This window comes from Sinocyclocheilus rhinocerous, unplaced genomic scaffold (genome assembly GCF_001515625.1).
Source record: "Sinocyclocheilus rhinocerous isolate Xijiao unplaced genomic scaffold, SAMN03320098_v1.1 scaffold758, whole genome shotgun sequence".
Lineage (NCBI taxonomy): Eukaryota > Metazoa > Chordata > Actinopteri > Cypriniformes > Cyprinidae > Sinocyclocheilus > Sinocyclocheilus rhinocerous.
Genome location: NW_015664007.1, coordinates 66,942 through 91,518, shown reverse-complemented (window position 1 = coordinate 91,518; position 24,577 = coordinate 66,942). Strand labels below are relative to the sequence as shown.

Below are 24,577 nucleotides of genomic sequence, written 5' to 3'. Positions count from 1 at the left end.
AATAAATACTCTACAAATATACATAATTCATATACAAAATAACTGGTTAAAATCAAAAATAAATAAAGATTTTTAAAATATAAATATTAAAATAAAATATACAAAAAAAACGTATTTTATTTCAGCTAGTTGACAAGGCAACATTTCCCATTTTTTATTTAGTTTAACATGATAAAATAACTAAAACTGAAATATAAATGTATAAAAACAATAGACATATAAAAACTAAAAATGACAAAAACACAACAAAATTACTAAAACTTTAACTAAATTTAAAATGAAAATGGAAAATGGAAAAATGAAAACTTGATATATTAATAATCAATATATTAATTAAAACTATAATGGTATTGGTATCTCAGTTATATAAAAATAACACTCAAACATACTAACAACAATTTCTATTGGAATCAATTGACTGTCGTGTCAAGTACAAAGTGCTATTTGTGTAACAGTTGCCAGTGTAGAGTGTTACAATCTGATCACTTTTAGGTTCAATAACAGTCAGGATGCTTCCTTAGAAGGCAGCTGTCTATGTAGGCAGCGGTTGGGAACAATTAGGAGGAGGTCTGGGAACGATTGGTCTTTTATCCCCAATCAAATATCCCATCTGGCCTGAAGGTATTGGAGGTAAACAGATATTTATCTTGGGTGTGCGTTTGTGAGAGTTTATGCATGCATCTTTGAATACCAATATATTGCCCAAGGCCATAAAGAGTGAGGTTTGACAATTCAACACCCACATGCATATTACCATCAGCTAAAAATGGAAGTAGATAACGTCCTTGTACCGAAGCGCACCTCTATTGTGCACATGTGAAAAACCGGCTAACATTTTTACAAAAGGATCTCCTTGACTTCTCAAAGGTTCTGCTCTCTGATTAACCACAATGCAAATATTGTCGAGTGCCGCAGCCTCACGCGAGTGCTTTTTATTAAAGATTGAGAATTTGTACAGTAGGCTAAAGGGTGATAATGATAAGTGATAAATGCATGTCTTGATCATGCAGAAGAAATATAGCTGCTAATTCAAAAAAGTTTCACACTTATCCAGCAGTAAAGTGAATAACCCAAGCACTTAAAATGAATGAAGTGATACGTGCTAAACACAAACGCTCCTATCTCAATTGCATCTTTTTAAAGTAAGAAAATGTAAAGCAAGTACTCATGCCACAGAAACCAGCATGCATGTTTAAGAGCGACTGTTTGAACTGCTCTCCGCAGAGAACAAGAGCGGAGATCTATCAGGCTCTCTAGACCTGTTATTTGTGGTAATGCATGTAGACATGAAGCCACTGCGACAATTTCAGCTGCAGCTAATTTAAAACTCAGAGGGGGCTAAATGGCGATCTTCAGATGGGTGGAAATGGGGCCTGTTCTCTGTTTCTAGGTTGTGTTGTTTACTATTTCAAACCCGAACCCATTCTACAAAATTAAAAGATGACCAGGAGGAATCAAATACACTGTTTGTTCAAAGCATAGGCTTAGTTCAGACAGATTTTGTGGTATCATCTAAAAAATCTAAATATATGAATGTGTTTTATAATTTTACTAAAATCTAATTTTTGTATATTTGGTGGCTTCGTTTGACTACGCAATAAATAAATAAATGCATACACCACTGTTCAAAAGTTTGGGGTCAGTAAGATTTTTTTAATTACTTTTATTCAGCAAGGACACATTAAATTGATCAAAAGTGACAGTGAATCCTTCTACATTGTTACTATTGTAACGATATTGTATTGTATTGAGCAGCAAATCAGCATATCAGAATGATTTCTGAAGGATCATGTGACACTGAAGACTGGAGTAATGATGCTGAAAATTCAGCTTTGATCACAGGAATAAATTACATTTTAAAATAAATTCAAATAGAAAACTGTTATTTGAAATTGTAATAATATTTCACAATATTAATGTTTTTACTGTATTTTTAATCAAATCAATGCAGTCTTGTTGAGCAAAAAGAGACTTCTTTCAAGAACATTTAAACGTCTTACCGACTCCAAAATTTTAAATGGTAGTGCATGAAAAAGTTATTTTATTTTATTTTATTTATTTATTTATTCATGTGATGATAAAAAGAGCACTGGGATATTTAAGAAACATAAAACAACAGTTATTTATATAGTTTAGCAGTCATTGTACAAACATACTTGACCATAAATTGCTACAATTCACTATATTCCAGAAAGTGGTTTGGTCTGGAAATCCTGTTTGGTCTCAAATTCGCTTTAAACAGTGCCATACAGTAAGTTCAAATGTTAATATAGATTTAAGACTAAATGTGCAAAGTTCTTCAAATTTCATAAACCGATAACAAAAAAAAAAAAGATATATTAAATGATAAAATGCCTTTTTTTTTTTTGAAAATGTCATGATGACATGGCACCCATGGCAGGGTGTTTCAATAATCGCAAAAGTTTAAATTCATCACTCTAAAATAAGCATGCAGTTATGATCTATGTCATATTTCTATGGATGAAGTGCAGGGGTGCTGCACTCAGATCCTCATTAGCAAAGGAGGAAGTCATTCAGCTTATGGTGCAAGTGCCCTCAAATCTTGCCACTGAGGAACTGGGTTTCAAGCACCCTGGCTGCAAAAATCAATACAAATTACCTGCGTGTCACTAATGACTCAGCGAGCTCTAATAAAAGGCCATGCCGTGTGGCTAATGAATTGGGCCGCTGCGGCAAGAGTTTGTAGAGTCAAACAACAAAGAGAAACTCGCTGCGTGGCACATCTGATTTGTGTAGTGAATGCAGTCGTACAAACATGAGTAAACCATAGGGCATAGTGGCAAGTACGTCACGATATGACACGCCACAAGATGCCATGCAATGCATCATAATAGAGTGCAACAACAGGGTTTTGGAAGTAAAAAAGTATTAAAGATTTGCTGCTCAAGAAACATTTCTGATTATTATCAACGTTGAAACCAGTTGAGCTGCTTCATATTTTGCTGGATCTTTATTTTTTCAGGATTCTTTGATGAATAGAAAGTTCAAAAGAACAGAATTTATTTAATATAGAAATCTTTTGTAACATTATACATAAATAAAATGTTTGTGCTTCACAAGTCAGAATATAAAATCATTTAATAAATAAATAAATATCCAACCATTCTAAATCTCTTCACTGTCACTTTTGATCAATTTAACACATCCTTGCTGAATAAAAGTATTAATTTCTTTAAGAAAAAACATGTTTTTGAATGGTAGCGTATGTGAGAGATGGTATTTCAGGAGATGTGACTATTTGGTCAGTGTGTGCAAAGCTGTGCATTTGACACAAAGCGACCAAAAATAGAGACTGCTAATTACTGAAAACTGGAAAACATGCATTATTTTGAAAAATATCATCCCATATTGTTAGTTCAATCCTCAATGCTGATACCAAGGCTGACCGGATAAAACAACTGGATCAGAAATGAGAACCGGTGAAAAAAAGAACGAGAGAAATAAACCTAGCAGATGTTTGTCCTGTATGCCAATAAGAAGTTTTATTAGCCCTGGCTCTCCTCTCCATCCCCCAAAGGTCATTTGCTGGCGGTTGCGGGTCCTACCTTAGTTAAGGACGAGAGGCGAAATCCCTTGGCCCTGTCCTTGCCTGCGTTCTGGTTGAGGTAATTGCCCACGGCCAGAAGGTACTCCAGCATGCTGACAAATGAGTCACAAGCCCACAGCTGCTGGCACATGCGGATCTTCTGGGTAATCAGCTGCAAGACAAACACAGAGGCCAGAACATGTCATCTCCAACTAATCGAAGCGCAAACTTTTTCCTGCCTCTCACTTAACAGCCGTCGGCACTTAAGCGCAGCCAGATTTCTCAGAGGTCCTGTTGACACAGACCGTTCCTGTCAAGTGTATATCAGAGCCTACACAGGAAGTGCTTTTATTTATTATTTGAAGCTGGAATGAAAGTTAAACCTGAGGATTGGTAGCCATCGTGTTAAGGGGTTCTTGCTGAAGTAGCAAGTACCAGGAACAATCAACGACTACCATCCGTCAAAAAGGCACTTATTACAAGAGTGCTTGACAAGAACACGTGCTAAATCAAAACTCTGGAACAGAATGGTATGTGACTAAGATTAATATTACAGAAAACAACGCCAGTGAACTACAGTGGATGATCAATTGACACAACTTCAAGTCAACATGAAATCAAAATTGAGGCTATTTACTTCCTTAATGCATGTTCCTGGTGTTCTTGTGCATGCTGCCTTTCTAATTGTTTATCAAAATATAACGGCTTGTTTGGCCTCTGAAACACTGTTCAGCTGATGCCAACTTATAGAAAAATTATAGCTATTTCAGCATTGTTTTAGGCTATGTTGTAAGTAATGCTGCCTTTCTAAAAGCTAGTTAATGCAGTAACTTATGAATGAACGAATGAATGAATGATGCATTTATATAGCGCTTTATTGAGTATTGTTGTACACCCAAAGCGCTTTACAATCATATTAGGGGGTCTCTCCTCAACCACCACCAGTGTGCAGCATCCACTTAAATTAATTATAGCCAAATTAATGCTGGCTAATAAAATAAAAGCTAACGTGATATAAATAATAATAATAATAATTATTATTATTATTATTATTATATAAAATTATATGTGGCCATGTGATAAATAAATAAATAAATAAATAAACCTGTAAAAAAATTATTTACCATTTAAAAAGTACAATCAAAATAGCTTGTGAATGCAATAAATACTAAGGTGATAAAAGAAAATAATAACAATAACGATAAATAACAATGATAAATAATAATAATAATAATAATAATAATTACAAACAAACAAATACATGCTCCAATTGCTTCATAAGTCACAATATAAAATCATTTTAGAAAATAAATAAATAAATAAAAATAAATAAATAAATGATTAAAGTGCTTCATAGGTCACAATATAAAATCATTATAAATAAATAAACTAATAACTGATCCAAGTGCTTCAGATGTCACAATATAAAATAATTTTAGAAAATCAATTAAAAAAAAATCAATCAATCAATCAATCAATGTTAAAAAAAAGGTTTGCCACTGACAGCGAATGCTGTTTCATGCTAAAAATGGTGTCACCGGATATCACACTGATGTACAGACAGTGCATTAATACCAGATGCATACTATTTACACCATGACAGTTGTCTAGATATAAAACGTTAGATTCAGTCTGATAAGTTGCATTTGTGAACACTAAACTCACAGTGATACAGACTGAATGTGTAATATTCCCAGAACCACACTGGATTACTTCCAATTAAGTTCACCAAATTAGATACACCATAGTCATTCAGGCAGTCTGATTTACATTCCTATTAATACCTCAGGAAACAAGTTTATGGTACTCTTGGGGAAAGGCCCTTGTGATTATCCAAGATAAACAGGTAAGGCTGAAAGGTATTTTAAGCTGCTAGCATTAATTGCCAAAGCTGTTTGCGGTATTAGTTATTTTCCAAGCCCTATAACAAGCTGAACCCCTGAGTAAAGAGCAACAGCGAAGACGGCAACCAAAGGAGAAGCTTGATTTGATGTCTACGATCTACGAGACAAACCGTCAGACCATATGCCTGTCTGTTTCCATCGCAACCTTCCCTCTTGATCACAGACTCAATCAACTTCCTTCCAGCCCTCTGCTTGATTTCTACCTGGTGATTCACACCCTTAAAACACTAATTTGACCAAAGCTAGCTATGCTAATCAAGTCCCAGTGGGCAGAAACTTCAGCTACGCTTCTTTCCAACACTCCACACGAGTGATCTTCTTGCATTTTCCACTCAAACTCCTGCGTTTCGCTCCCCACGTGAGCTCTTGGAGCATAGCACGCTCTCGGTTTACTAAAAGCTCACAATGCCACAAGGAGTTAGCATTCCTCAGAAAGCTCTGAGACAAAAAAACAACACACCTAGAGAGCTCTTTGGTATTCCCCACTCTAAGCCAGAGCAATTTTCCACCCTAGCACCCAGCCTGTCAGATGGTGGGTAAATCCGCCTTAATGTTACAAGGTTAAAAAGTCAACCATGTCAGACAATCCCATGGATTTAATGGCGACGGTGGAAACAGAAGGCTGGGTACTTGCTTGGGAACTCTTAACAATGGAGGACCTTTTCAAGGGGTTCAAACTGAGATACAGTATAACATTTTCAGACACAAATAGCATTGATCTTAAAGGGCTATAGTTCAGCCAGAAATGATCATTACTCCTCCTCAAGTCGTTCTAGACCTGTATGCCTGTATTTCATTCTTCTGTGAAACACAAAGCTAGGTCCAAACAACAACAAAATTGAACCCCATTGACTTTCATTATTTGGACATTTTTCAGATTTCATTTTCTTGTTCCACAGAAAAAAGGAAGCCATACAGGTTTGGAACGACACGAGGATGAGTAAATAGCTGTTTACATCGTCCTATTTCAATGTGCTTTTTGGGATATTGCAAAACGAATAAACGCCAAGATGTGCATAAATTCTAAAAATGTGCATTAAAAAATTGATTTGAAGAGGATATATTTTTATCCAATAAGAAAATATGTGCATAAACTATGATGGAAGCACATTTACTGAATATATTCTGCTATGTGCATCAAAAACGTTGCGATGGGACAGCGTAACTGGACTAACCAGCGGACTGATCTCGTTGCACAGCATCTGAAATGTTGTTTTGGTCATTCTGAAATGCCCGAGCAAAAGTTTGTTGGCAAAGAGGTTCAGTGAACTACAGTGGATGATCAATTGACACAACTTCAAGTCAACATGAAATCAAAATTGAGGCTATTTACTTCCTTAATGCATGTTCCTGGTGTTCTTGTGCATGCTGCCTTTCTAATTGTTTATCAAAATATAACGGCTTGTTTGGCCTCTGAAACACTGTTCAGCTGATGCCAACTTATAGAAAAATTATAGCTATTTCAGCATTGTTTTAGGCTATGTTGTAAGTAATGCTGCCATATATTCTGCTATGTGCATCAAAAACGTTGCGATGGGACAGCGTAACTGGACTAACCAGCGGACTGATCTCGTTGCACAGCATCTGAAATGTTGTTTTGGTCATTCTGAAATGCCTGAGCCAAAGTCTATTGTCAAAGTGGTTCAGTATAATTACACTACTGCCTCCGAAAGCACGATATCATGGCCGCATTTATTGCGGTTTGCCTGCATGCTCTGAGTGCAAATAATTTATTATATACGAAAAAGACTCAGTGGCTTCTCCTACTGCAGCAAATTACTACTTCTTAGTGATGTTTGGCACCAGTTTATCTGGAAGTTACGATTTTGTTCTCTTAGTCTTGTTGGATGGAAACGGTACTTTATTCGCAAATGTTTTATGCGATATTCCAATTCTGTGCATAAGTTAAGTTAAAGTCACTGGATTCGATGGAAACAGCTAATGATGACAGAATTTTCAAACTTTTGTGAATTTTCCAAAATTTTCCATTTATCCACCCTCATGTCGTTCAAAACCTGTAAGACTCCTGTTGAACACAAAATAAGATATTTTGAAGAATGTTGGTTCCTAAACAGTTTCGGTTCCCATTGACTTCCAAAAATACTTTTCCTTTAACATTATGTTCCTTTAAAGTGAACATGAAATCAAAATAGACCCAATTTATTTGCTGCAAACACGTTCATCAGTGCAGTTATTCCAAAGAATCAATAATAACTCACTCTACCTTTGAAATGACTTTCCTTTTGAGCTGACAAGACCATAAATAATTTACATTTTCTAATTAAATAAATAAATACCTAAAAACGTAATTATTTTAGACTTCTGTTGTAAATCATCTAAAATCTTAAATCTTTCCAACACTAACGGAGTAATTTAATCAAATAAAGGTTACCAGAAAAACAGCAAATAGTGGAAGATTTGGTAAAAGAAGCATTTTCAGACCTGAAAGTGTTACCATGACATTCTCTTGTCAATTTTTACATATACTAGTAATGATATTAATGATAAATAAATTAACATTTGTTAGATAATGTATTAAGGATGAACATGAATTAATGAACAATATTATATTTATGAATTAAAATGAACCTAAATTAATAAATGCTGTAAAAATATATTTGTTCATTGTTAGTTCATGATACTTAAGGCATTAAGGAATTGAACCTTGTAAAGTGTTATAGAAATATAGCAGTTTATAATAAAGTCCCATTAGTTAATGTTAGTTTATGCATTAAATTAACTAACAATGATCAACTAATTTGTTACAATATTAATTTATTTTTTTAACATTAGTTAATAAAAATACAACTGTTCATTGTTAGTTTATGTTTGCTCAGGTCAATTAAATAATTTAAAAAATCTTTTGATTTTAGCATTGCATTTATTGAATGAATCAACAATAAGTAAGATGAGAAAAAGTATTTTTCATGGTCAAGTAATGATATTAATAAATGGAATTATATTGTACAGTGTAACCAAAATGTTACATTAAGAAACTAAAACAGTTTCAAATGGCGTCTGATGCTGCCTTTCAAAACTTATTAAACAGCATTACATGTGCCCCGTCAGAATATTTAGTTTAACATTTAGTCAAAGGGCTCATGTATATTTTAAAAACGAGATCAGACATGGTGATGCCACCAGAAACCCATTCTGTTTAGACAGATTTTAATATGCATGGAAAATGGGAGCATAAATAAATAAAAGTAGCTGAGGTTGTCAAACGAAATGCTATGTGCATGTGCATTTTCAGGGTTTCTGCAGGTTTTATGAAGGTACAATTAAGACTTTTTTTAAGAGCAAGTAAAGAAAACGTATGGAATAAACTGAAAGGGAACACAATGCGTCAATATTTTCTGTAAATGTTTGGGAGTGCAGAATGAGTTGTATTAGCAGTATTAACAGTTTGAAAATACAACTTCCAACAGATCTTTTTAGTTGTATTTTTTTTTAATTAATTAAAAAATAGCTTAACTAGAATATGGTAATAACTTTTACTGTACCTTCTTATCACACTGCAAAAACGTGATGTTCTTCCTCAGTATTTTTGTCTTTTTTTCCAGCACAAATGTCTAAAGATTTTTTAATCAAAATACACTGAGAAACAAAATGACAGAAGCCTTATTTTCTGTTAAATTGATCAATATGAAGTGAGTTTATGATTAAACAAGAATAAATCTGATATATGAGGTCAAAAAAATACATTTAATTCAAACAGAAAAAAATGCCATACCCCACTGACACATATTTTTTATTGTTTTAAGCATTAACCCTTAAAGGGATAGTTCACCCAAAAATGAAAATTTGATGTTTATCTGCTTACCCCCAGGGCATCCGAGATGTAGGGGACTTTGTTTCTTCAGTAGAACACAAACAAAGATTTTTAACTCAAACCGTTGCAGTCAGTCAGTCATATAATGGCAGTCAAAGGACTCCACAGCTTTGAGAGTAAAAGAAAACATACACAGACAAAACCAAATTAAACCCTGTGGCTCCTGACGATACATTGAGGTCTTAAGACACGAAACGATCGGTCTGTGCAAGAAACTGAACAGTATTTATATCATTTTTTACCTCTGATCCACCGCAATGTGGATATAGTAGACATAGGCTGCGTTTACACTGCAAGTCTTAATGCACAGGGATGTTGTGAACGCGCTCAGGACAGTTGGACATTGATGTGGATCAGAGGTAAAACATTATATAAATACTGTTCAGTTTCTTGCACAGACAGATCGTTTCGTGTCTTAAGACCTCAATGTATCGCAGGGTTTAATTTGGTTTTGTCTGTGTATGTTTTTTTTACTCTCAAAGCTGTGGAGCCCATTGACTGCCATTATATGACTGACAGACTGCAACGGTTTGAGTTAAAAATCTTCGTTTGTGTTCTACTGAAGAAACAAAGTCACCTACATCTTGGATGCCCTGGGGGTAAGCAGATAAACATCAAATTTTCATTTTTGGGTGAACTATCCCTTTAATTTCACTTCAAAACGTCATTTTACAGAAAACAATAATTCATTAATTTTACATCTCAAGTAAACGTATTTTGATTTAAAGATGTTTACATATTTGAACTGGAAAACAAAACATGAATACTAAGGAAGATATATATATATTTAAAATAACTGCAGAAGAGATTCAACTCAAAACACCCGAATCTGAAACTTTAGAAGAAAAGTGCACCTTCAGGCTTTCTGCAGGTTTGATGAAGGAAAATTTAAGACTTTTTAAGAGCAAGTAAAGAAAACTTAAGGAATAAATTGAATGGAACTCAATGAAATCAAATATCTGCCAGTGGGCTCAGAAAAACTTAACTCAAAGGGAAAACAAGTTTTCATTCCCACTGACAGATATTTGTTCTTGCTTTAAGCACAAACTCACTTCATTTTGATCAATTTCTCATAAACCAAGACTTCATATCTTCATTTTGCGTCTCCAGTAAATGTCTCTTGATTTAAGGAAAACAAACAAAAACACTGAGCAAGATTTTTTTTTTTTTTTTTTTGCAGTGCATGCAACATTCAATGCCATAACTTTAAGAATTTAAGACTTTCTGCTCCAATTTAAGACCATCAAAGGCCTTGATTTGTAGAAGGGTGAATTTAGACTGTTTAAAACCTGCTGAAACCCTGATTCTCACTACTGACACAAAAGTGTGAGCGATTCAAATGACTTCCGGCATCTTTGACGACAATCGGTGACACGGCCGAGCACAGCAAGGTGGACAGAACAGCAAAATCTGCTAAAATAGCTGTCAATTCCCTGAGGTGAAGACGTAAGCCCTACTGACACCCCGAATGCTGAGTCAAGCCGATTTCGATGCCGTATAACACCTATAACCTCTGGAAAAATCCCATACGCGTCCGTGATCCTGACCTCCACACTTACTGGCTTAAACTTCCAGCCGGTAAATAATCATCTGTTCACACAGAAAAGCTTGTGAAGATCAATGTCACGTCTTTGCATCCCATTTCAGAGCACAGAGTGAACGTAACATCAGAATGAAATGTATTCAGTGGTGCAGAACAGAAGAGCAAGATGGCTATAGAGAAACTCAAATAAAAACTAACTTTTGAGATGCGCTGAAAGTACAAGAGGGATTTCAACCTTTTTTTACTCACAGGTAGAAAAAGCCTTCAGAGTGCTCTCTGGGCTACATCTCCTCCTGCCCACCACTACCTCTCTCTAACTAATAAATGACTTGAAGGAAATTTGCCATTAGAAACTCCTTCAGCCCACTCTAAGTGCTGATTCGTTGCGAACAGAACCTCTGTGTATTAATGCATGCTTCTTTTTTTTCACCTCAAGTCCATTTCATTTATTTTTCTGAGCGCCTGCTGTCTGCCAAGATTATCTTTTGCATTAGTAAATGAGCTTTTTATTCTTTCTCTTTGTTTTTTCACTCTCCGTTCAGCTGTGTGCCTCGGGAGCCACCTTTGCGAAGCTTCAATACTGATTTCCTCCAGACGTACTGTAAGACTTGAGTTCACATGAGATGGTTTTTCCATAAACAAACTTTCATATGTTTCTTCTGTCAATCATAATCATCAGTGCAGTGTGGTGCTAACTGCGAAATAAAACACAAGCGCGCACACAAACATGCAAATTAATACACACACACAAGCACACTGCTTATTGTAACTTAAAAGTAATAATGAATGCATCCAAAAGAGCCTCTCTTTCTGAAATAAATGCATTCTATACTGGCAGCTTATTCTGAATGTGCCCTATCGGTAAGCAATTCAGCAGAGTTCAGAGAATAAGAGACGGGGAAAGCAAGAGAAACAGAGACAGGCCGACAAAAACATGGCTGACAGGTGCATATGAGGTGTTTGTAATGCGAGTCTGACCGGCGTGAGGTCCTCCATACAGATGGGCAGCTCGCGTATCGTGAGCAGCAGGTCCAGACGGGCGCTGAGGTTCGAGATGTTGCACATCTGAGGAAGAGGTGATATATCATAAGACGGCATGGACACTGTCAACACTGTAAAAAAAGACTGTGAATTTAACGGTAAAAGACTGTAAAAATGCTACAGTAAAAACCTGTTAAATGGTTAACGGTAAATTCCCCTACTATATAAGGTTAAAAACTGTATTGGACATTACTTGTAACTAAGTTAAAACCGTAAAACCTAAAATGTTGCTACCGTATATTTTACGGTAAATTCCGGCAACCACAGTTGTGTTTTTTTTTACAGTGAAGATATGCAACTATACACATGCTCAGATTATATATAATTAAAGTTCATTAATATTAACTAAGATGTTAATACTAACCATAAATGCTAAAAATTCAAAAGCAAAATACAAAAATGTATATTTTTATAAAGAAAAAGTAAGTATTTTGGGTCCTTTTTTTCACTATTATATCACTATTATATCACTTACACTAGCCCTGCGCTAGAAGATATTAGGTACACTTTCATTAAAATAATGCAAAAAAAAAAAGTGTATTTGATTTTGGGGTGAAAAATTGACTTGTGACATGTTTTGTGAGATTCAGTGATACACATATTCAACAGGTTCCCAGATATCGGCTGAAACACAATCATGATGTATGCCCTCAGGAAAAACATTATTATTGTACACATTTAGGCTTTTCATTATATGATTTTTTGCAATCAGATACATTTAGAATTATGATAACATACATAATCTAATAATCAAAGTTGCATGAATTATGAAAGGTATGTGCAGAGAGATGTATTCGAAAAATGACAGACAAAAATATCGATCAAATCATTAACACATCTGCTTGTTATCGGCTCCGTTATTTCACTGATTAAGTGGGATGTCAGCGTGTACCTCCATCATGTACTGGTCCACCACATGCAGTTCACTCGGCTCTCCTTTATGCGATTTATACATCTCAATGTCATCTGGAGTGGGCACGTATCTGATGAAGAACACAACAAATGTAAACAGGGCAAAGCACTGAAATGCCTGCCCTAATTTAGTTGTACATCGGTCCAACCTCTCTGCTTCATTAATACTTCATAGATGCCCATTTCTAAAGCATGCACACTTCTAATAGGATGTCACACAACCCTTGTTCCTTTTTACAGGTTGACTGCAAGCCTATTTTCTCCTCTGAGATTGCCTCTTTTTCTCTTTGCGTCTCTCCGTCTAGTCCTCTGTAAAGGGTGCATGCTATTCTGATTTCCACTGGCCCGAGGAACAGGGGATGATTAAAAGCCAAGTTGCAGTCAGCTTGTATAAAGTGCACAGGTAGTGAATGCTTTGGCTGTTCCTGACTTGCATCCTGTTTGAACCCGGCTCACCTCTAAAATGGACCTGTGTTCAGGTCGTTTTAGAGCGTTTAGAATCTATACCACACTGACTATTTCATGAGCCCAAGGATGTCGGATGGAGAAACCACAGCCACCTACCATTAATATTGCAACTTCTGCTGGGACCATCTCGATTAAGATTGCATTCAGAAGCCATACTTAGATATTCGTTGCATTTGCTAAATAAATATAAATCTCTCAGTAGGTACATTAGATTATGCCTCCCGCGTGCAGGTCGGCCTCCAGCAGTCATCTAAGGATGCTTCTTGCAGACAAATGCGGAGGAGAAAGCATTTCTCCAGCTTCCCTCAGGGCAACTCAAAAGTTTCCTTTTCCTCAAATACATCCGATAAAAGTTTCATAAGCAGGCTGTTCTGTTAAGAGAGCCTGGCATATGCTCTTTTATATTAGCATTAAAGAAATGCTATGGTGTGTTCCTTGACATGAACTGCCCGTGACCACTTCTCGTGGTCTCTGTGGTCTTCATTAGATCTGCCACTGGAGCATCTTACAAAACACAGACCGCACTCTGTTCTGGTACATTTAACTGTAGTCTGCTGATCTCCACTGCTGTATTTTCATTTATATTTTATAAAAGGGTCACTGACAAATAACATGGACATGCATCTTTTATTCAAGTTTCAACATTTGAGGTTAAAATGTGCATGCATGTGTAGCAGATAGTGTGTATTTTTATTACTATTTAGGTTTGGCTTTTTACTGTTTAGACCTTAACAGACTTTTTAAAAAAAAAGATTTTTTAAAAATACAAAATTTCTGTCCATTTTGGTCACAAAAAGTGCCTAAAAGTGATCAAATAATCATAAAATGTTTAAAATTCCTTTAAAAGCATTTCGCGCTGCTACACTACTGTTCAAAAGGTTGAGTGTAAGAGTTTTTTTCAAAGAAATTAATACTTTTATTTAGCAAGGATGCATTCAATTGATCAGAAGTGACTGTAAAGACTTTCACATTGTTACAAAAAAAAATATTTCAAATAAAACTGTTCTGTTACTGTAGCATTCTATTTATCAAAGAATCCTGATAATAATCAGAAATGTTTCCTGAGCAGCAAATCAGCATATCAGAATGATTTCTGAAGGATCATGTGACACTGAAGACTGGAGTAATGATGCTGAAAATACACAGGAATAAATTACATTTTAAAATATGCTCAAATAGAACACAGTTATTTAAAATTGTAATAATATGTCACAAAATTACAGTTTTTACTTGTAACCGTCCATAGTCCTGTTACCATGGATTATTATTGGTTGTAGTTCTACTTCTAGAGGCTCTGCTCACCCCCTCTAACTTAAACATAAGTGTAATAATAGAGGGAGGAGGATTGTTTGGTTATAGGAGGAAGCATGGTCTTCTTCTCGTACTTCCTTCAATGCTGAAGAGACCAGATTGAGAAACATTTGTGTTTCAAGCTCAATCAATGTAAGTGTTTTTCTATGTTCGGTTTGTTCTTGTATTTATTTATTTTTTTGCCAATTGACTTTATATATGAATTGTAATTTGTTTATCATGTTTGCTCTATGTTGAATGTGTTTATTAGTATGCTGCTAACACTCAGTTTGTATATTGTATTCTCGAAGGACTCTTTTATATTGGTAGTTTTCATACTACTAATATGCCCACTGTAAATATGAGAAACATTCCTATGCTAAGACTTACTATCGTGGACTGTTTGGGATTATTCACTCAAGGTCTGAAGCGTTGATCTTTATATCTTCATCAACATCATCATCATCAACGGTTACATACTGTATTTTTGATCAAATCAATGCAGCCTTGGTGAGCATGAGTGACTTCTTTTAAAACATTAAAAAATCATATGGACCTCAAACCGTTGAACGGTAGCGTATCATTGCTAAAGTTGCTAAAGCACCCAAAGATAAAAACAGACAGATAACAAGCCAACAAACTTTTGTTTGTACACTAATAAAGCACAAAAAAAGTTCTAAAAAAATCTAATTCAGACAAAATCATGCACTGTTCTCCCAGATATAGTATAAATGTGATGAATCATGTGTTTTGCTATCAGATATACTGAAGAAGTTCCATGAAATCTTGTGAACATAAATGTGTGCGTCTCTCCATAACAGACAGTTATCATTTAACCCTCATGGTCTGGTCATTTTGACCCTGAGAGGATTATCTTTTTCCCAAAATGCCAGTTTATGTTATCTTATTTGACTACCCCCTAAATTTCAGCACAGCACCAGTTAAAGACGCACCAGATCAGCATAAACTACTTTGGATCAGCATGAAATTTATACATATTCAGTACACATTTTAAACTTGACTTAAGTTGATAAGCTGTCTTAAAAATGTGGCACTCGTGCCAAGAGATACTGAAAAAATCAGCAAAACACGACATCTGCACATGTTCATAGAGCGACAATTAATCAAACAACAACCCTACTTAAAATACACATGTGCCACCACTTGTGAAGAGATGAACTATTGTGTCAGGTGTGGAGTTTGGCAGGCTGCTTTGTCTCCATGTAACTCTTACCTCCTGAGAGAGGCGATATGCTCGTCGGAGAGACCCCCTTCCTCTTCATTTATAATCAACAATTTGTCCTTGAGCTCTTTTGGATGCACAGAGAAACTTTTGAGGAAAATATCTGTGGGGACGACACATAATAAAGTTACACACACGCACATAAACGTTCAGTCTTGAGCAACACTTGAAACGACCTCTCCTGACAGCAGCTCTTCCCACGGGCGATGAAAAACTCCTAGCGCGTTTTGAAGACAAAAGGGTTGTGTGCTTAATTACCTTTCTCTACACGAATCAAGGAGGGCCAGATGCATGCTGATTTGCATTGTACAAACCCTGAATTGATGTGAATTTCATTTCACCTAATAAACCTGACTGTGCTGAAGTTGCAAACATAAAAAAGGTATGAATAATGGGAGCTGTGGCGGTTGGGATAACGCTCATTACAGCGACATATTCACACTTTGATTGAGTGGCACCAGGTTCAAGGGTACGATTACAATGTTAAGCTTATTTTTCCTGTTTGAAACAAACTGGCATTCAGTCTATTATAAAAAGAAGGGTCTTTCATGGCTGACATTATTTCATCTCAGCAATGAGCCAAGCAAGAAAATCCACATCTTAAGATTTAAGATTGCAATACTTATGAACATGGAAGGCCATGAACATTCATATATATCAACAGCATCTCACAAACAGATTAACAGAGAGTGTTTATTATTCACAATCATGTTTGCTTCTTTAAGGCGACTTATTTCCAAGTAGGATATTTGACAAGACAAAAATAAAGGGTGGGTCTTGATTTTGCAATCACAAAGATTTGCGAGAAAATTTCAAAATTAACATAGCACACTAACAAAATATGCTTAACATAATTTTTTTATAGTTGTGTAATATATATATATATATATATATATATTCTTTTTACAAAACTATTAAAAAAACTTTAATATGAAGCATATTCAGTTTTAAAACATATTAACATAGAAAACAGTTATTTTAAATTGTAACAAGATTTTAAAATATTATTGTTTGTTCAGTATTTTTGATCAAACAAATGCAGCCTTCGTGAGCACAAGAGATGTATTACCAACCCCAAACTTTTGAACGGTATTTTGTGTATTATGTTTTAAAATACTGCTTGTGTGGGCCACTCACCATGTTTTGCATCAAAGACAATAATATCACATACTCTATATTCAAAAAAACCTCACTGAGCGATGATTTGCAATCATTTTGTTTATTTATCCACACGAAGGGGTGATAAAGTTTAGCTGTAACTATTACTTATGGATGGAAAGCTGATTCATGATAAGACCCGGACACGAGTGAAATGCACAATCCCGTAATTCCTCCATCGGTATTTTCGCCGCATAGTGTGCAGAGCAACTTTAATATGTCTGCTGTGTCTGTGCTTCTGTGAAATAAAACTATGTGGTAAAGGCATCGCATTTCTAACCGCCGGTTTGTTGTGTAATGCTTCAGCGAAACCTGTAAAGATACATAAACAATGTATGTCATAATACTGATGTGGTAAGAAACTATTTGACGGGACAATCATGATGGGGTAAATCATGCAGGCATTTCCTTCACATGATCATGCAAGAGTCCCTACGAGCTCAATCACCCCACGAGTCTGTTTCCTTTTCCATGCAGTCGGGGAGTTATTACTGATCAACATGCAATATTCATCTGAGGAGGCATTATCATTTTGTCGAGCTCTGTAGCTCTTTGCCCCTTCGTGTTAGACTGGCTGAGAGATAAATTGCCTGGGGGCTGCTCTGGGCCCTGATTGCCTACCGCTGCAACTTGTCAGAGACAGGGGAAGAGGACACTTGGAAGGGAAGAAATAGCTGACACACAGGCTAGTAAGGGTGCCATGCATTTTTCATACCGCTCCCCTAATTGAGGCACCTGCGTGAGAAACTCACAGCCGTTTGCTTGCTGCCGGTGTTGCTGTCGTCGTTCAGATTTACAGGGATTCGCCGCTTTTGAAATCCAATCTCTTTTCTTCCCGAGCAGAGGAGGCCTTGATTTACCTCTTTGTGAAGAGCTCAGGTGAACACAGATTGTAAAACTTGTGGAAATGCCTTGTTTTGGTGCCGAACTTTGCATGTGCAAGGTAACGGTAACCCTTTTCAACTCTCAATTTGGCTTCAAAAATGTCTATAACATTTCTAGGGATGCTTTAAATATTAACAGCCGAGATCACAAGGACCTACTTGCTTGCAAATCAGCATGCAAACCATGTAAAAAAGCATTTTAAAGCTTCTAAAGCTATTCAAGACTCCACCAGCAAAGCAACATTTAGAAATAAACAAGGTGCTCAAAAATCACACATGCTTTGTGCTGCCTCTGACACATCGACATGCTTCTTATCCACGATGAAGCTTGGCTTCTGGGAAACAAGCATCACCAAGAGTTATTTTCAACAGAACACTTGAAACCCAGTGTGATGAATCAACATATTCCATGCTTTAGTATCACTTGGAGGGCAGAGGAATATTGTAGTAACGTTTTTTTCTGCTGCAAATTCCAGTTTAATGCAACACTGCCACCTAGTTGTAGCTTTCAGAGCTGTGTCCCTCTGTTTTTAGATGGAGATTCATCAGCTTTAGATCTTTTCTGTGTCAATATGTAAATTGTTCCTGAGCAATGTGAGCATTTGTTATGTCTGTGCTTAATTTTATTTTTAAAGAAAGCTAAACACCTCATAAACTACAGTCAAAAAGTCACACGACTGTCCATTTTTCCAATTTAATACATTTTTCCATTACAAATTATACTATCAGCATAAAAATGTAAGTGAAAATTAGAATTTCAATCATCTGTTCTAGTGTTATTTTAGTATTATTTGCTATATTACTATTTAGTATTATTATTTAGTATATTATATTATTTAGTAATATTTATAATATTATATATTCATATTTTGAATTAACTGAATTTTGAATTTTTTTATATTTTCCGTTTTTTTTCGTTAAAGTTCGTCGGATTATAATGACTTATACTGTCTTTTTATGCGTTGCATTGCATAGCGCCGGGTAAACATAAAACCATGTCTGAAATGTATCTTGAGAACGGCGCGGCCGGCGGATTCAACGAAGGAGCGTCCGGCGGGCTTGCGGGAACCACATGTGACGACCCCAGGCTGGACTCCTCTTCGTCCACGGTGAAAGCCGATCCGGCGATCGACAGCGTAGTTGTCGTAGTTGATGTATTTCCTCAGGGAGCAAAGAGAAAGGAAAAATTGAAATCGCATCATAAGACCCCTTTAAACTTTCGTTAAAGTTTCAGTAATTTTGTTGTGCTCTTCATTTTTATTAGGTTATTTATTTGTTTTTTATATTTGTATTTAGCTTTAATTTATTATTATGTGTATTTTTTAGTAATTGTAGTACTTCAACTTATTTTAATTTCAGTTAGTTGCCAATGCAACATTTCAAATTTTTGTTTACATTTTTTTTATATTTTAATTCATTTCAGTATGGAAGCCCGTTCCCGTCACTGAATAAAATATTAGAAAGATAATTGTGACTTTTTCATCCTATAATTCTTTTTTTTTCTCGCAGTTGTGAGTTTATATCTCACAAATCTAAGAAAAAAAAAGTCAGAATTGCGAGATAAAAAGTCACTATTACCATTTATTTTTATTTGTTATTCAGTGGTGGAAATGGGCTTCCATATTTCAGCTTTATTTTAACCATGAAAAAAATGTTTAATAGTTTTAGTTTTAGCAAAAACAAAAACAACATTGATCTGTACGAAGGAGTGCACACTAGTGAAATAAAGGAACAACCTGAAGAAGGTGAGTAATTTTTCGGGTGAACTGTCCCTTTAAATTAGCTTTTGATTCAGATTTTCAACGTGATCTCAGACTTTTGGGCTCACTTTGTGTGTTTATGTATCAATGAGCTGTACAGTACATGAAAACCTGAAAATACATCAATAAATGTAACTAGAATTATAATCTTTGCCTGTTTTATCATCTTCCAGGTGAAAATCTTACTGCTTAGAAAGGTAATAGCACCACCCCACCATGACTGATTCCACAACTTCTACAACAAATACACCATTTATAACGAGCCACGGCCTGATATTTCTCCTCAAGCAACAACATAAGGCCATGATCCTCTTACTTTACAGGAATAGTTCACTTAAAAATGAAAATCTGCCATCATTTACTCGTCCTCAAGCCTTTTCAGAAAATGTTTGAAGAATATCCTGGTTGTGACTTTCTAAATGTTAAGGGTGAAAGGGTAGTTTTCATTTAAAGATTTTGGCTAACGGTCTGAGAGGTCAAAACATCAAAAACGTGCAACTACTTACTGAAGTTGTGAGCGATCTTTGAATTCAACATGATTTCCATAGTACTGATGGACTCTGATGTGCCGACGCGGCCCGTCTCTCTCACTCCGAACAGCTCAAACAAGCGCATGGTGTCAATTTCAATCTTCCTGGGGTTCCTGCGAGACCACATCGACTTCTCCATCTGCAAAGGCAGGGAACCGTCAATACCTCAATTATTTCATATGATATTATTTCATATCAAGATATTGCCTTGAATGCAAGTGATCTTCAGCAGAAACAGATTTAGCGCAACAATTTCACTGATGAAACAGCCATGCTGCGACTGCAATATGCAATGCTGAATTACTCTTTTTAGTGAATTCATAAGCAAACAACATCATCACACTTAACAAAAATGAGCCCCATGTAGGGGCTTTCTTTCACCAAACATAAAAATGGTCATTCTGCATTTTAAATCAAATGTTTGTGTCAAACAGGGTTATTGTAGTAAACTATAACTAAAACTAGAAACTAAAATTACAACCATAAAAAACAAACATTTTCATGAAATAAAATAAAATGTACTTTTTTACTTAAGCTAGTGTCCATTGTAATAATATTTCACAATATTACTGTTTTACTGTATTTTTTATCAAATAAATGCAGCCTTGGTGGGCATAAGAGACTTCTTCAAATACATGCTCATAATTCATAATCTTAAATAATTAACCAACAATTAATATAGCAATTTTGATATTGTACAAATGCATTTATACTAAAATGGCTTAAATGGTATTTTGATTGCCCCATGGTTATTATAGTTAAAACTAAAGCTAACACTATTATTATAAATTAAACGTAGAGACTGAACTAAAATATATATAAAAAACTTAAATCTACATATTTTATTTCAGCTAGTTTCCAAAGCAACATTTCTCATTTTTATTTAATTAACTGGATAGAAAATATATATTAATTAAAATTGAATATTATATATACAGCATATAGGAATATAAAAAAAAATACACAAAAATTGACTAAAACTTTAACTAAAATTACAATGAAAACTGAAAATATAAAAATAAAATCTCATTTAAAATATTCATAAAAACTATAATAATATCTCACTAACACTGATCTGAAATGAAAATTATATATATATATATATATATATATATATATATATAAACCGAAAAAGACCATGCAACATAATTACCAAAATGTTACTAAATAATAAACTATTCATAATATTCATAAATTCAAACTATTCATAAAAACTATAATAGTATCTCAAATACACTAAAACAACACTGTCTGAAAGACAAATTAATAAAAAAATATATAGACATATTTAAAAATAATAATGATAAAAAAAATTTACAAAAAATTACTTTAAGGTTACCTCAAATTAAACTGGAAAATATAAAAATAATTCAAAATATTCCTAATAACTATAATGGTATCTAAATGACACTAGTCTGACCAAAACTCTGCCACATCTGGAGCCCTTTCAAATCTAAAACAGAACGCATAAGCTGATACCTTATCCTGAGCCACCAGGTCCCAGTGAAAAGCTTTTGTCCTCTCTGAAAGCTGTTTGGATTTCATGGGCAGCGGAGGAGGCAAAGGGGCAGGTGGGACAGGACCTCGCACTGCTGACGGCACAGGCAATGGCGGGGGCAAAACAAACGGAGTCGGTGATGAGCACGTGGCCGCTGGTGAGAGCGTCCGGTCAGGCTTGTGCACAGCTCTGCTCTGTGCAGTAAGGGTTGGCTTCGGTTCTGCTTCTGATGCTTCCAGGGAAGCGGTTTCTGGCTCTGGTGCTGCTGGAAAAGCTGCAGGAACATTCGGGGATGTTTTGGGCAAGCGTGGTCTCAGTGAATGTGGCACCGGTGGAGGTGCAAGCGGCACGTGGTTGTCCTGTGTCTTACTTTCTGACTCTGTAACATCAGTGAGATCTTTTTCAGGGGCTTCATAGAAATGTTCAAGTTGTGACTTTTGCTTCCAGTCCACACATAGCTGTTTGATCGCATTCACCCAGGCATCTCGCTCATTTGTTATGGCCTCTGGGGTCGCACTTTTTGGTATTCGGAACCTGACAAAGACAAAAAAAAAAGAATGTTGTTGAGAAAATTTTTATCTCACAATCATTTACTCCTGACTGATTTTTATTGAGAGGTCAAGATCAGTCACTGAAAGCACACTCAACTCACACAAAGTCATTCTTGTCGTTGTGCAGCGTGAAGGTGTCTGTGTTGCAGGGGATGTCCACCCTGACGTTACCGTCTGAAAGATGGATGACAAGAGCTGTCCCGTCACCCCCAGCACACCTGACATCATCCACACTGGCGTAAATGTCTGAGAGACTCCAGACAGACTCGTTAGAGGAAACAGACGCGCCTGCATCACCGCCGGCAGACTGCTGAGCGATTGGGAACAAGGTCAGCTGACCAGTCTGAAGATGAGCCTCGTATCTAAGAGTGAAGAATAAGAGTGAATGGACCTTAAAGTACAGTAAGAACAGTAATATTGTGAAATGTTATTTCAATTTAAATTAACTGCTTTCTATTCGATTATATTGTAAAATGTAATTTATTTTGTGATGCAAAGCTGAATTTTCAGCATCATTACTCCAGTCTTCAGTGTCACAGAAAATTATATATATATATATATATATATATATATATATATAAACCGAAAAAGACCATGCAACATAATTACCAAAATGTTACTAAATAATAAACTATTCATAATATTCATAAATTCAAACTATTCATAAAAACTATAATAGTATCTCAAATACACTAAAACAACACTGTCTGAAAGACAAATTAATAAAAAAAAATATAGACATATTTAAAAATAATAATGATAAAAAAAAATTACAAAAAATTACTTTAAGGTTACCTCAAATTAAACTGGAAAATATAAAAATAATTCAAAATATTCCTAATAACTATAATGGTATCTAAATGACACTAGTCTGACCAAAACTCTGCCACATCTGGAGCCCTTTCAAATCTAAAACAGAACGCATAAGCTGATACCTTATCCTGAGCCACCAGGTCCCAGTGAAAAGCTTTTGTCCTCTCTGAAAGCTGTTTGGATTTCATGGGCAGCGGAGGAGGCAAAGGGGCAGGTGGGACAGGACCTCGCACTGCTGACGGCACAGGCAATGGCGGGGGCAAAACAAACGGAGTCGGTGATGAGCACGTGGCCGCTGGTGAGAGCGTCCGGTCAGGCTTGTGCACAGCTCTGCTCTGTGCAGTAAGGGTTGGCTTCGGTTCTGCTTCTGATGCTTCCAGGGAAGCGGTTTCTGGCTCTGGTGCTGCTGGAAAAGCTGCAGGAACATTCGGGGATGTTCTGGGCAAGCGTGGTCTCAGTGAAGGTGGCACTGGTGGAGGTGTGAGCGGCACGTGGATGTTCTGTGTCTTACTTTCTGACTCTGTAACATCAGTGAGATCTTTTTCAGGGGCTTCATAGAAATGTTCAAGTTGTGACTTTTGCTTCCAGTCCACACATAGCTGTTTGATCGCATTCACCCAGGCATCTCGCTCATTTGTTATGGCCTCTGGGGTCGCACTTTTTGGTATTCGGAACCTGACAAAGACAAAAAAAAAAGAATGTTGTTGAGAAAATTTTTATCTCACAATCATTTACTCCTGACTGATTTTTATTGAGAGGTCAAGATCAGTCACTGAAAGCACACTCAACTCACACAAAGTCATTCTTGTCGTTGTGCAGCGTGAAGGTGTCTGTGTTGCAGGGGATGTCCACCCTGACGTTACCGTCTGAAAGATGGATGACAAGAGCTGTCCCGTCACCCCCAGCACACCTGACATCATCCACACTGGCGTAAATGTCTGAGAGACTCCAGACAGACTCGTTAGAGGAAACAGACGCGCCTGCATCACCGCCGGCAGACTGCTGAGCGATTGGGAACAAGGTCAGCTGACCAGTCTGAAGATGAGCCTCGTATCTAAGAGTGAAGAATAAGAGTGAATGGACCTTAAAGTACAGTAAGAACAGTAATATTGTGAAATGTTATTTCAATTTAAATTAACTGCTTTCTATTCGATTATATTGTAAAATGTAATTTATTTTGTGATGCAAAGCTGAATTTTCAGCATCATTACTCCAGTCTTCAGTGTCACATGATCCTTCAGAAATCATTATAATATGCTGATTTGCTGCTCAAGAAACATTTCTGATTATTATCAATGTTGAATACAGTTGTGAAATGTTTCAAAAAATAAGTTGGTCAAGATGCATATTTAGGCTTTACATAAGATCGATAGTGGATAGAGCACTGCCAAACCATAAATACTGTCAATAATTATATATATATACAGTGCCTTGCGAAAATATTCATACCCCTTCATTTTTTTCACATTTTGTTAAGTTGCTGCCTTATGCTAAACTGCTTTAAATTACTTTTTTCCCACATCAATCTACACTCCATACACCATAATGGTAAAGCAAAAAACAGGTTTTTAACATCTTTGCAAATTTATTAAAAATAAAAAGC

The 24,577-nt window shown here is 35.8% G+C and overlaps 1 protein-coding gene across 1 annotated transcript in view; it reads right to left on the bottom strand.

Annotated features, from left to right (window-relative positions):
- Positions 1-24,577, bottom strand: part of LOC107729061 (formin-like protein 3) — a 37,484-nt gene that overhangs the window by 8,789 nt on the left and 4,118 nt on the right. The window contains exons 6-13 of the mRNA XM_016539412.1: positions 23,768-24,028; positions 23,164-23,649; positions 21,592-21,694; positions 20,089-20,251; positions 15,772-15,883; positions 12,760-12,850; positions 11,805-11,891; positions 3,567-3,719 (exon numbers count right to left, since the gene is read on the bottom strand). Of these exons, the coding sequence (XP_016394898.1) occupies positions 3,567-3,719; positions 11,805-11,891; positions 12,760-12,850; positions 15,772-15,883; positions 20,089-20,251; positions 21,592-21,694; positions 23,164-23,649; positions 23,768-24,028 (1,456 nt within the window). The remainder of the gene's footprint in view (positions 1-3,566; positions 3,720-11,804; positions 11,892-12,759; positions 12,851-15,771; positions 15,884-20,088; positions 20,252-21,591; positions 21,695-23,163; positions 23,650-23,767; positions 24,029-24,577) is intronic.